At 48.8% G+C, this 14,491-nt stretch overlaps 1 protein-coding gene across 1 annotated transcript in view; it reads left to right on the plus strand.

Moving 5' to 3' along the window:
- The window catches only part of LOC149359291 (luciferin 4-monooxygenase-like), a 38,844-nt gene that overhangs the window by 17,823 nt on the left and 6,530 nt on the right, over positions 1-14,491 (plus strand). The window contains exons 5-6 of the mRNA XM_089569010.1: positions 2,100-2,268; positions 3,042-3,317. Coding sequence (XP_089425136.1) covers positions 2,100-2,268; positions 3,042-3,317 — 445 coding nt within the window. The remainder of the gene's footprint in view (positions 1-2,099; positions 2,269-3,041; positions 3,318-14,491) is intronic.

Consider the following 14,491-nt stretch of genomic DNA (forward strand, 5'->3'; position numbering starts at 1 on the left):
TAAGGGATGCACATCGAAGAGAAAACGACTGGTATTGAGCCTTTAAATGAACCACGCGTTTTAAACTCCTTTTTCTCCATAGAATTACTATTTCCTGAGTTCCGCTGCTACCTTTAGTTATTTTAATAGCGATTTTTTTTATACATGCACCTAAACGTTTTGGCAGCACCTATATGTTCCACAAAATGTATTACTTCATGGGGTCTTTTTTAGTAAGTCTCTTAATTTGGGCTAATTTGGACAAACCGAATGTGCATTGTGCTCACTTCCGGAGCTCTGAAAAAAGTCTGTAGGTTAACTTGTTTCCAGGAGGTGGAGCTTTTAAACTTAAACGTCTTGTTCTCTAGGGATAAAATTATTCAAAGCAGAAGAAGGGACTATGAGAGGACTAGACTTTATTCGTTTTGTTCGAATTTATCTGAGGCGAGGTTTATATAAGCCGAGCTTTTACGCATGAAAAGAAGCTTTCACTATACGCACCTTTGTGTATTGTGTGTTGTCGAAGCACACACTCCAACCATATACGTTTTGTAAATAGCCAGTTTAATTCTGCTCTGTCGAGAATTGGAAGCAGTTGGCATGCGCGTAAGCCTACGTCAGCAGAGAAAATTCTTTAAATATATGGAGACTGATAGTTTTGGCTATATAAATTTACCAATAGGTGCCTCCATAGTTTCATTGGCTGATTACGTGACGTTCTCCTGTAGACCTGATTCCGACAAGAGCCTAGTTGACAGAAACTTTTACCACTCAGACTGCAATCACATAGTTTCCAGGCTAGATTAGTTGAACACGGGTATTGACAGTGAAGGAAAGCAAGAAATGTTTACGAGTCGCAGAGTGAGAAATGGGCATGATGGATTTGGGTTGCACTTTCCAAAGTGTACAAGAAGAGACAACTGAAACTTCAGTGCACCAGCCCATTGCGGCTGAATTTCTAAGCGGTAAATTGACTGCACTGCAACGAATAATTAGCTTTCTTTTGCAACAAATTCAATATACCTCAATGTAGGACTTCAGTGTAGGACTTATATGCGGAGCAGAGCTTTGTTAAAACTGGCTGGATAGATGGAAAATGATTTGTTTTGTTCACAGCAACCTCAGTGCCCAGTGTCGCAAATTCTTGGCATACTGATGTCCCAATTTACAGAGCCAGTAACCAATTAGGAAGCTTTTGTTGAGTGTGCTCCTTCGTGCCATGCAGCAAACTATCATTTATTGGTTTGTTCTGTGATTTTGGCTATAATGTAGTCTAGCGCAGGTTAGGCGTTACCAGCGGTCAATAGCGTGCTCTCACCAGCAGATGACATCCTGGGCTCTCAAGACATAAGTACTTCATTAATTCTTATATCTTTCGTAATTACGCCAAGAGTTTTTGTCGGAACAAAAATCGCTATGCTCCATCATAAGGGTCCATTCGTCCGGTCTTTATTTGGTTGTGTGGCTTTGGTTACTCCTGTCCGGGAACACAGCCGCAGCTTTCAAGCGTCTGTGGGACGCAACAGGACTATTGTCTTCTTGACGGTCGGGTGCGATAATTAGTTGTATATCGCAGCCAAAGGTGCGAAATGCTTTCTAGTTTTTCTCTTTTAATTTTGTATATTTTGTTATTTTATCTGTTTACTGTATTACTTGCTTTATTTTCTGTTTCAATTTTTTAACACCATTTCATTATTTATTCCTTTTTTTTCACTCCTTCGCCGCCGTCGACGTGAGTACCACGAATTTGTAATTGCGCTGATAGAGCCGTTTGCTGCAGTCGTCATCAGGCCAATTGAAAGGAACAACGGTCAACTGCACACTTCTAGATTCTAGAGCGATTATTGAGACGAGCTACAGTAAATAATGAAGTTCGCCGAATCCCAGGCGAACAGAACAGAAGAACTGATGACGACTTAGGCCATTTGAACCCTATTCCGGAAAGAGGAACAAGTTTTCTCAATCGTACAGAATTTCATACACTAATTGCACTGGAATTCGAAAGATCTTCGTACTGTGAATCAGTACACCATTGTCAGCCATATGAGCTACTAGCAAGCTTCAGTACTGTCATGGCCAGCTATTATGGAAATCGGCATTTATGGCTCATTTTACTTCAGAGCGCTTGTGAGCTACGACCCTGGAGACGTCCTCCTGGCTTGGTACCCCATCACTTACGCCTCTGGCTTCATGTTCACTCCTGTAGCTGCATGTGTGGGGTCCACTTTTGTCGTCGTGAACCCCAACCTGTCGTTCGACGAGTTCGTCTACTATGTCAACAAGTACACAGTGAGTAAGACGTAGGGCCTGCTGCTAAGGCAGCCTCTGACCTACAGTGTGAAAACCTCCGCTGGTTTAGATTGTTTTACCTTCCGTCATTTACGAAAATATTATGCATCTACTGTAAATCACGTCTCCATGCTCGCATTTGCCAATCTGAACTTTTGATTCCTCATAATCCCAACTGTTCTTTCAGGCATAACCCGAGATTTCCAACCCCACGATGCCACACACGTTATGGCCTTTATTTGAGCAAAATATCCATTCCAGATTTTTTTAACTATTGACCTTAAGATTCCTTCTCTAGGCGCCAAAACAAATTATAAATTATATACTGCCAGTAAAATTTTCTACGATTGAGTAACCTTTCGCCAAACCCAGTGGTATTTCCCTTTTTGGTATTATCGATTTCTGTTCTTGTCGTCAGTCATCACTTCTGCGTGCAGACAGTTTAGCGTTTTTGGCTTGGAATGACCCGCCTACACTGTACTGACTTTCAGGGTTCGTATTGAAGGCATTTTTCTGTCACTATTAAAATACGAAACAAGTAAAGGCAGACTATTGTATGACAAGTCTTCCAGCCGTTAACTAAACAAGCTTGATGAAGTAGGAGGGTCATATGCGTATGTATGTTCTGTGGGGGTTTGACAGAAAATTATTTTGCATGCACTTTGACAGAATTACTTCTAAAATGATACAGCACCCTTATATCAACTACAGAATTAATTTTTTCCCGCACCTAATCCATCATGCCCTAGAAGTGCTTGGTGTTTTCTCACCAGGTGACAACCTTTGTGGCCAGCCCATCGCGTCTGCATTACTACGTGGACGCAATGCTCCGAACGGAGACAAAGCTGCCTTCAGTCAAACATATTAACGTAGGCGGCACTGTCCTCACAAAAGACTTCGCCAAGATGATCATGGCGGCGTTCGACCACCTACACTCTCTACGGAACGTCTACGCGATGGCGGAGTCTTGTAGCGTATTATGCACGCCGCCTAAAGGAGATATATCCCCTGGAAATGTCGGTTTTCCAGGCCCCATGGTGGAACTGAAGGTGAGCGTAACATGTTATCCTGACGCCAATTCTAGTTTGAGCTTGTAGTCCTAGTTATTCTATAGTTTAGTGTCTCAGCTTTTAACGGGTATGCTCTAATTTAAGAAAAAAAATGACAGATCATTTAGCGTCTTAGGCTAAATGCGAATGGGGTGCGCTAGAACTTCGGCTTTGGCTCGAATCTCCGTTTCCATAGCAAACTTGGAGTCCTTACCGCACTCATAGTGCAGCGGTGCAGCGATCAAGCAATACGCCACTGCCCTGGGATGGCAGGAGCTGCCACCAGTGGGGCATGTGAGACCCGGGTTGCTCTTCCCGATCAACCTCTCCCGACCACTCATTAATTGAATTGGCACCTGCAACAGCGTGCAGTTTGCTCACCATCTGGTGAGCAGGTTGACATGAATTCACAGGGTCACGTGGCCTAGGTGGCCCACCTAGCTTGCTGCAAGGTTAGCAGGTTTCATACAAAGATCACCGCAACCGCTGAGTGCGGGCTTAAGTTCTACCGCACTTCAGTTCTCATGCACTTTGCATAGTTGGCCATAAAGACTGTCGGCAGGTGGACCACCTGCTAGAGACTTTCGACATATAGCGTGAAATCAGTGAGTGCGCGATTAAGTCCCAACGCACTAAACTTCTAGTTTATGGTTTACGCGGAAAGGGTCCAGTCGTAGAGGGGCGGACTGTGTCCAATAAACTTCTGGTAATGAAAGCTGATCTGTAATGGGTACACACCAGTGACATAATAGAAGCTTTTCTCTCTGCTGTTTCCATCACAGTATTCTTCACTGTAATCATTCCTTCTAGCGTACGAGCTGACGCTCCGCCTATGAGGCATTCCATAGGAAGAGTCTTCAGAAACAGTTCAGCAATTAGACGTTTTAGGAATACACCAAAGCCTCACTACGAGAGCGTATTTCCATCTTAGCTGCACTGAAATACATCCGCCGGAAGAGAATGAGAACGCCGGAAGGTGCTCAGTGCCGCGGCGTGGTCGGCGCTTCCTTTCCGCGTCTATGACACCCAGCGAATCTCCTCTTTTCCAATGTGTGCCCAACTACGTATCCTTTATCCCACCATTCAGTTCATTAAGAGAGAGAGAGAGTTTTTAACAGTGATCTGTTTTTTTTTTCGAATATCAAGCAGCCGTATAAACCCTACAAACTACACTGTGCCATAGATCACGATACGGCAGGTTTGCCACATCGCCGCCATTAGAGGCTACGAAACGTTTTTTTTTTCCACTAGCATCGCTATCACTGCGACATTGCACTAAAATATCGCTGTGACGAAGCGTCCTGATCTGCTCAATACAAAGCTCTCCATACAAGTATTCTTATATCCAGGGTGAACGCAGCAGGTTAATTGGCTCTGCATGCTTGCTCTGGAACTCACTCTTGTGAAGCACAGCAAATTTCCTATTTTCCTCATGGCTTAGCGCTCATGCCACACACCAGACGCCGTACTCTATAATGATCAATTATTCATTTTTCATAAAGTACATATTTGGTCACCTGCATTGGTCGCTGTGTGTCGGTGATTTAGCTGCGGCTTTCAAGCGCTGGAGGGAAGCGGCTGGTTCATTCGCTCTTAGGCTACAAGATCTCATCATTGGCTGCATACCACATACAATAATTAAGCGCTGCGTGCAGCGAATGTTGAAGGCTACAGTAGACGTGGGGAGCGGCCACCTTGTGATTTCTGTGATTAGCCGCGTGCTGCTTTCGTGTGATGCTGCCGTCACACTCGCATCACTGCCAATTAGGTCTAATACTCGGGCCGCATTCATATATAAGCTGTCCATATTTCGTTGCCCGTTTCGTGTTCATTCGGACCTCTGTCAGTAATCACTAGAGACCGAATTTTAGGCAAATGCCTATTTTTTTTAACTCTTCGTAGGCGCACCATTTTTACATATCAGCACGAATTAGGTGTTGACAATATGTTTAATACTCTTTTTATAGTGCCTATAAATGCCTATTTTGGGTGTCAGTGCCTATGAATGCCTATTTCCGGCGTCGGTGCCTAAAAATGTTCTATTTTACAGAAAAGGGGCCTGAAATACGCTGTGGTTTTGCTTTCAGATTCTGTTTCCTTTCGAATTCATTTCGGCTTTGCGTAGAACACACACGTGGCAACATTAGCGACCGCGTCAGTTGGCTATGGTGAACACTGCACCTACGCCGGCTGCGTACACAGTACCGATCACCTCAGCCGAAAATATCGAAGCAACCTTTTTCCTATTTTCTGCCATTTTATTGTAGCAGCTTGTTGATGACTTTGGCTGTTAAAGTGGTAGTTGACCAGATGGCACCACATTTCGGAAAGTATACTGAGTAACTTATAGGCTCGTCCAAATAATTCCCAAACCAACTGTAAAATGTTCCATAAACGTGCTGAAAACAGTTTAACTGGTTAAAATTTTCACCTGGGTAACCTGCCTTATTTTCGTTCCTTGTGCCCCAGCCGCATGCCATCTTCATCAAATGGCATTTGGCGGTAATCTTGTAGGAGCAGGCCACACGAGACAGCTGGAAGTCGTGCGTGCATACGAAAACGCATTCGTGCACTCAAACCATAGAGTAAATGACCCAATGACTGCTTCCATTGTTTTAACTGTGATTTATAAATGGATGATGTTTATTTTACCATGGATCCTCGTGGATGTACAACGTAGGCCCGTGCAGAACTATGATTCTTTTCGGCATATTCCGCATCAAGCAGCACTGTGTGTAACATTTTCTAGCATCTCGTATTTATGGTTTCCAGACCCTTCTAATGGCAAGTACCATTTGATAGTCGCGTGGTTCCAGACACGCGAAGCCGCAAACTATAAAACACGGTTTACACAAATGTCAACATATTTATTAATGTCAAAGCATCGTGTATGCCTGCAATAAATAAGTTCAATTCCTGTGTGAGCGAAGGCTGAACTCATTTGTCAGACGTTTTGAATTGACAATGTTTCTATCAATTTATAAATACATAAGATGTTCAGTGTTTCTACTTTTGTACACGACAAGCGAATTGTTTGTTTCGAGGTATACCAAAATGTTTTAAAAGGGTTGGTAACCGTCCCTTTTGCTCTGCTGAAGCATGCGTATTGTACGAAAAGTTGCGTGACAGCCTTACAAAAAAGGCTTCTAATGTTCGCTCCTTGCTTAAGGTACCAAATCATTCCTGCTGTGTTTTTGTTTTATTTTACGGGAGACATTTTGCGCTAAAGTTCAGAACTGTATGCACTTTTGATAAAGTTTATAGTGCCTATTTTTCTCCGTTAGGTGCCTACAATGCAATTTTAGCCGCCTATTTATGGCGCCTAAAACGTGCTTTTTAGTGCCTTAAAATCGGGCCTCTAGTAATCACTCAGATATACCCGCGTATTTCAAGCGTCTGTAGCATGCGATCCTGCGGTTGAGTGGCTGCGCGACCGGGCCTTACTTTTGGCTGAAATTGGATGCAATGTGCAGCCTTCCCGGCCGTGGCGGTCGAATTTCTTTGGAGGAGAAATTCTAGAGGCCCGTGTACTGTGCGATGTCAGTGCACGTAAAAGAACACCAGGTGGTCGAAATTTCCGGAGCACTTCACTACGGCGTCCCTCATAGCCTGAGTCGCTTTGGGACGTTAAACCCCATAAACCAAACCAAACCAAGCCAACGGTTTGGTACAATATGAAGCCAACAGTGAGGTACATTGTAGCGCTGTGTCAGCAGCCGGCGACCGGACTTGACCACTGGCTGCCAATGACTGCGATATGTAGCCAATTACAAAGTCTGGCCGCTAACAATCCAATGGCCAGGTCGCTTGCCATAGGCACTCAAAAGCCGCGGCTATATATTAATGACGACTGACAGAGGACCGAATGGACGCGAAATGGACAAAGGGAAGTGGACAGCTTATAGAAAGCGGCACCTGGTATCAATTTCTAATGGTTCCATAGCGAATATAGCCCCAGTACGTATTCCTCATTGCCTTGACCGACAGCCCTGATGGTGCCACTTTGATGCGACCACAGAACATCTTTTTGAATCCGCTAGTAAAGACAAGCAGTTTGGTATGTTAGAGACCGCCCCAATGCTCGCCTACTGACAGAGAGAAACATAAATCGTCCAGCCCGAAGGGTTCTCAAGCACTGTTCCGGTCTTGAGGGCATCTTGCTTGAGTGACAGGCAGCACGCATTCAATGGGAATACTTTCACCTGACATCCATGTTTCTTGTTTTATCCCTAACTTTCCTGTTTCTCTTTAGCAATCCTCTTGGTTTCACCTAATGCAGAGTAGCTACACAAAATGCTATTTTAGGCTAGCTTCCTGCCTTTCGGCCCCGCCGCGGTGGCTCAGTGGTTACGGCGCTCGGCTGCTGACCCGAAAGACGCGGGTTCGATCCCGACCGCGGCGGCTGAATTTCTTGAAGGAGAAATTCTAGAGGCCCGTGTGCTGTGCGATGTCAGTGCACGTTAAAAAACCCCAGGTGGTCCAAATTTCCGGAGTCCTTCACTACGGCGTCTCACATAGCCTCAGTCGCTTTGGGACGTTAAACCCCAATAAACCAATAAACCAAAACTTCCTGCCTTTTGTTTTTCTAGCTTCCTCTTTCGCGTTCACTTGAACCTGCCGAAAAAAGCAAATATTTACAAACAAAAAGTGGTGAGAAGCAAGTCGTGAATTGGTGGTTCTAAGCGCATTTTTGAGTCTGTCTATGAGCCAAACCATTTTTAAACTGTAGTTATATAGCCTACAGCTTGTAACGGTTCTCTAATCTCTCGTCAGAAGTCAACAGTTTAAACGCATTGTTTCCGTCTGTTTGTTCCCCATAACTGTGGAATATGTTCCCAAGAAGCATGCCCAAAACGCTAAACAAATAGTAGATAGTTTCAGAACGCGGATAAACACTTCCCATGCCTTCCATTCTATCTTACCGGCATTAAATGTATTCACGAAGCACATCACTTAAGGCTGATCAGTGCATGAATCAAACAGCGAAATTTGCATGCACATATTAGGTTGTTGCCACCATCAATCAACCACTAAATAAATGAAATTTTGACCCTTTTTTGTCAGTTTAAGACTATACATTTGCAATTGCTACCAATCCGCTAGGAAGGTAAAATCTCTCCGCTTACTATCACCTTGGCTGCTGGGAAAGCCCTAACTTTTGTAGCGAAAGCTACATTGGCCACGAACTTGTGATTTCGCTGTGGCGGCGCTCTGAGGAGGCACAGAGACCGACCTTGAGCCGTTGCCTAGCAACCGCCGCAACTAGTGGACGCCGCGCGCTCACCGTTCCATCCGGCATGACGTCACACAGCGTGCCTCGCCGCGGAGCCGCCGCCGCCGTTTGGTATGACGTCACATCGCTTGCCTCGTCGTTGCGTTTGCCTTCGCTCGCTTTGCCAGCTGTGTCGCATGCCTGCTTTCGCTACGTAAATCCTGACATAGCCGAGCTAACCTACTGCCATTTTTTTAGCTGTTTCTCCCGAAAGAAGACACAGCGGTTAGTCGAAGAGCCTCAACTTCGTTCAGTGTGTTCTATTATAGACGTCGTGATGAGAACATGCCATTCTCCAAAGCTGAGACGGAATTTCGAACAGGCGTAGCTTTTCTCCTTTTGCTTGGCCAACTGCACCGCCAGCCTACTGCTTCCCTGCTTTCCTCATTTATCTTGCTACTTTTGCTTCTTATTTCGTGAAACTGAATTGTTTCTTACTTTTAACATTCACGTAAGCATTTTTTTTTTCAAAGCTTCCTACCTCTCGCGTGTGAACTCATATCACATATTCCAGAAAAATTAACAAAGTATTTAGTCGCCAAAAGTATACGTAAGGATGAAATGCACTGCAGGGAAGGCATACCGTATGAGCCGTAGGGCGGCTCATAGATACTGATATATGCACCCGAATAGTAATGAGCGTTCATCGGTACTTTTCTCAGCTTTGCTTTTTGAGAGATAATACCCCGGCTTTCATTGCCGCTTTTATTCTCTGGTGATCGGAGCAACCAGCGCTCGCCACGTGCCGAAGAGGCGATGGTGCCAGGACGCCACACAAAACTCGATGCCGCCGTCACCGCCTCTTGCAACCACCACATCGAAGAACGACAAATTGAAGCTGGTTACTTGCCGTGGTCATGGATAGCGCCACAGGGAGAGTGCTTTAGGCTTTTCGCGCATTACATAATGGCGGCAACTCACGCGGAGCTTTCACCTCGTTGATCGAGTGCCAGCAGGACTAAGCGTGCGTCTCTCGTGTTGCAAGGCAGAGCGTGGGCTTCTTCGCGCAACGCGATGGCTTCACCAACTACGTGGCCACGACGACGCTGTTGTTGACGCATGCGGTCCTCCGGCGCCATCACAGCTCATAGGCACCAGGGTGGAGTAAACTGAAAGTTTCACCTAAGTCCGTCTAGGTTCGCTTCCGTGTTCGCCATCCATCCTGGCCCCGAAGTCACCCGCGCGCGCCGACAGCTCAACTTTAAACCTTTTTCTGCCTGATGCCACAATTCCTCACTGCATCAAACGACTATGCTAATACGCTCAAGTATCCACGGGTTTTATATTGTCCCCGGGCGGCGCCGAAAGGACGAAGAAGTGAGGAACTCGCGTGCTCTCGGAGCTGGGACTCTGCTTCTCTGTTGGCGGCTTGCGCCTAGCCTGTGTGATTAAGGACCCATCCGTGACATTTCTGGTGGAGGTGCGGGGTACATCGCCCTGGAATATGTCGCACACCCCTCCTAACACCGAGGACCCCAGACCTCTCCCTATCGACACGCCAGTGCATCGGGTCAGTCGCGGCAATCTAGGACTGCCCCCTGAGCATAGGCTGTTGGAGACTACCTCGGCACCTCCTGGCCGGCTGCCTCCTGAGCTCAGGCCATTTGACACTACCTCGGCGCCTGCCCCTCAACCAGTCATGCAAGGCGCCGCGTACTACACCCTCCAAAACCCACGGCTACCAAAATCCTTTCACGGGACTCAGCTGGAGGACGTGGAAGATTGGCTCCTCCAGTTTGAACGGGTCGCCGCATTTAACCAGTGGGATGACGCCGCCAAACTGAGGAACGTTTTCTTCAGCTTGGAGGACGGTGCTCGGACGTGGTACGAAAACCGTGAGGACGCTCTTTTGTCATGGCATGAGTTCCGACGTCAATTGCTCGCCACGTATGTCAGCGCTGATCGTCGGGAGCGAGCTGAACGCGCCCTACAGTCCCGCATGCAGATGCCCAATGAAACGGTTACCATGTACGTCGAAGACATGACGCGTCTCTTCCGGCGGGCTGACCCAGCCATGTCGGAAGCCAAAAAGCTGCGCCACCTAATGCGTGGTGTGAAAGAACAGCTTTTCGCCGGCCTCGTGCGCAGCCCCCCAAGCACTGTTGCCGAGTTTCTAGCAGAGGCTGTCACGATGGAGCAGGTTCTCCGGCAGCGTTCCACCGCGTACGACCGGCCAGTCCTTGCCGCTTCTATAACGGAGCCTCTCCCGGCGTTCAACACCAATACCGACTTCCTCCGTGACATGATCCGCACTGTCGTCCGTGAGGAGCTGCAGAAGATCTGTGGTACGTCGCAGACCACGGCCAGCTCCTTTATGGGCGTTATCCGCGACGAGGTGCAGCAGGCTGTCAGGCCACAGTTACTACGCGGCGAACCACAGCCAGTACAGCCAGATTACTACCGCCCGACGTACGCTGAAGCTCTGCGACGCCCTGCCCCGACTCCAGCGGCATTTACACAGCCTATCCAGACGGACTACTGCCGCCCGACGTATGCTGACGCTTTACGACGCCCTCCCCCAAATGCAACGGCGTTTGTTCAAGCCCATCACGACGTCCCGCTACCCTCCGTGCAGCCAGTGCAGCACATCCCGAGTGACCGACGATCCCTGCGCAGAGCGGACGTCTGGCGTGGCCCAGACCGACGACGTTTGTGTTTCCATTGTGGGGAGCCCGGTCACCTGTTCCGGCGGTGTCCATATCGTGAACTTGGCCTGCAGGGTTTTTCCCCCGATGCGCCAAGACCCCGATTTGGTCAACGGCCCCCTGCGATTGAAGAGTACGTAACGCAGCAACCACTGTGGTCCACGGCGCGCCGTCAGTCCCGATCGCCGTCCCCTCGCCGGTCATCATTTTCACCGAATCCGCAGAACTTTTCGCGAGCGACAGCGGACCGCTCGCCCAGTCCTCGCCGGGAAAACTGAAGACAGCGACCTCCGGGGGCGTGGTCGCTGGATATCGATGCTGTAAGGACCCCCTGACGACGCCGACATTCGATGATAGAGCTTTGTCGACGTCGACGACAGCCGGTGATCTAAAGGAGCGATTCTCACTCGACATACCCGTGCTTCTCGACGGTCACAGCATTAGCGCGTTGGTGGACACAGGAGCAGAGTTTTCAATTATTAGTGGCAAATTTGCAGCGCTTCTGAAGAAAGTCACGACTCCCTGCTCTGGCATGCAGATCCGGACGGCGGGGGGCCATATCATTACTCCGCTTGGACAGTGCACGGCTAGGGTCCAGATCATCGATTCGACGTTCGTAGTGAGCTGCCTGGTGCTCCGCGACTGTTCTCGTGACCTGATTTTGGGCGTAGATTTTCTCCGTGAGAATGGTGCCGTTATTGACCTGCGGAACAGAACCGTTACGTTTTCTAGAGCGAAAGCCGACGACACCTCCGATGTTCGTCAACGCAGCTCCGCCCTTCGTATTTCCACTGAGAGTGTTTTGATCCCGCCGCGCGCCAGTGTTTTTGCAAGAGTTGAATGCGATGATAGGCTACGTGATGGACCTGCAGTCGCCGAGGGCAACCTTTCCTTGCTACTGACACACGGCATTTGCTCGGCCCGAAGCCTTGTCCACCTCCATAACGGTCGGTCGGAGCTCCTGATTACTAATTTTACCAACGAACCTCGTCGCCTTTTCCGAGCTACTGCCATAGAGTGGGCCGACCAATTGGCAGATGTTACTGAGTGTTTTGCGTCCGAGGGCATGGTACAACCGGAGACGTCCCTGGATCGCATCGATATTAGCTCCGGGCTATCAGCGACTCAACAGCGCGACCTACGCGCCCTACTGCTTCAATACCAAACCTGCTTCGCATCCTCCTCGAAAGTGCGGCAAACGGCGGTCACAAAGCATCGAATCATCACTTCCAATGATGCTCGCCCCATACGACAGCAGCCGTACCGCATTTTCCCGAAGGAACGCGACGCCATCCAAACGCAGGTGAAGGAGATGCTTACAGACGGCATAATTCAGCCTTCTAAGAGCCCGTGGTCGTCGCCTGTTGTTCTGGTAAAGAAGAAGGATGGGACTTTGCGCTTTTGCGTCGATTACCGTAAGCTGAACGCCATAACGAAAAAGGACGTCTACCCGCTGCCTCGCATCGACGACTCACTCGACAGACTTCGCCGCGCCAAGTATTTTTCATCGATCGACCTAAAGAGCGGATATTGGCAGATTGAGGTTGATGAACGTGACCCCGAAAAAACTGCCTTCATCACACCCGACGGCCTATATGAATTTAAGGTGTTGCCCTTCGGCCTTTGTTCAGCGCCTGCGACGTTTCAGCGCATGATGGACACTGTCCTGGCTGGCCTCAAATGGCAAACCTGTTTAGTTTATCTAGATGACGTGGTGGTGTTTTCAGAAACCTTCGACCAACACCTTGAACGCCTGCGGACCGTGCTGGATGCCCTGCGGTTGGCCGACTTGACACTTAAACCCGAGAAGTGCCACTTTGGCTACAAAGAGCTCAAGTTTCTTGGCCATGTTGTGAGCGCCGACGGTGTAAAACCCGACCCCGAGAAAACTGCCGCCGTAGCCGAGTTTCCCCGTCCTACTACAAAGAAAGCGCTCAAGCGCTTCTTGGGTTTGTGCGCCTACAACCGCCGTTTTATCGCAGACTTCTCCAACATCGCTGAACCTTTGACCCGCTTAACGCGTGAAGATACACCGTTCGTCTGGACTGCCGCGCAAGAGGCTGCTTTCACAGAGCTGCGACAACGGCTGCACACTACCCCTGTGCTTGCTCACTTTGATGAGGAGGCTGCTACCGAGATACACACCGACGCTAGCAATATTGGGCTTGGTGCCGTCCTCGTTCAGCATCAAGAAGGCGTGGAACGTTTGATCGCGTATGCGAGTCGCACACTCTCGCGCACCGAAATCAACTATTCCACCTCAGAAAAGGAGTGCCTCGCCGTCATCTGGGCCACGATGAAATTTCGGCCCTATATCTACGGTCGCCCTTTCAAAGTCGTCACAGACCACCATTCCTTGTGCTGGCTGACCAATCTCCGGGACCCATCAGGCCGCCTGGCACGCTGGAGCCTTCGCCTTCAGGAATTTGATTATACAATTGTCTATAAGTCCGGACGTAAACACGAAGATGCCGACACGCTCTCGCGCGCACCCGTTGAGCAAGCTGATGACAGCGCAGAGGACGACCATCGTTTCCTAGGTGTGGTCAGCAGTTCGGACTTGGTGGCAAGGCAGCGTGCTGACGCTGACCTGCGGTCTGTCATGGATCACCTAGAGGGCCATGCTTCCAACGTACCTCGACCCTTTTCCCGCCACCTGTCCTCTTTTTGTATTCGCAATGGCGTACTCTACAAGAAAAACTCACGTAACGGTGACCGGACCTACCTCCTAGTCGTGCCATCAGACCTCCGCGACGACATCCTTTCAGCGTGTCATGATGAGCCCACATCTGGCCACTTGGGATTTGCACGCACGCTCGCCCGAGTGCGTCAGGCCTATTATTGGCCTAAACTTGCAGCGACCATCCATCGCTACGTCAGAGGTTGCCGTGAGTGCCAGCGTCGTAAGTCGCCACCGCTAAAGCCTGCAGGTTTGCTCCATCCAATTGAACCACCTCGCACACCTTTTGACCAAATCGGCATTGATCTTCTGGGCCCATTTCCTGTATCAGCATCTGGCAATAAGTGGATTATAGTTGCGACTGATTATTTGACGCGCTATGCGGAAACCAAGGCGGTGCCGCGCAGTACATCCTCGGAAATCGCGCATTTCTTCATACACCACATCGTTTTACGACACGGCGCCCCGTCTTCCGTAATCACCGACAGAGGCACTGCGTTTACTGCACAGCTCTTGCACGAGGTGTTCCAGCTGAGTCACACGACCCACCGCAAGACTACTGCATACCACCCGCAGT

The sequence above is a fragment of the Amblyomma mixtum genome, chromosome 2, assembly GCF_055824585.1.
Source record: "Amblyomma mixtum isolate Tamu chromosome 2, ASM5582458v1, whole genome shotgun sequence".
In the NCBI taxonomy this organism is placed as follows: Eukaryota; Metazoa; Arthropoda; class Arachnida; order Ixodida; family Ixodidae; genus Amblyomma; species Amblyomma mixtum.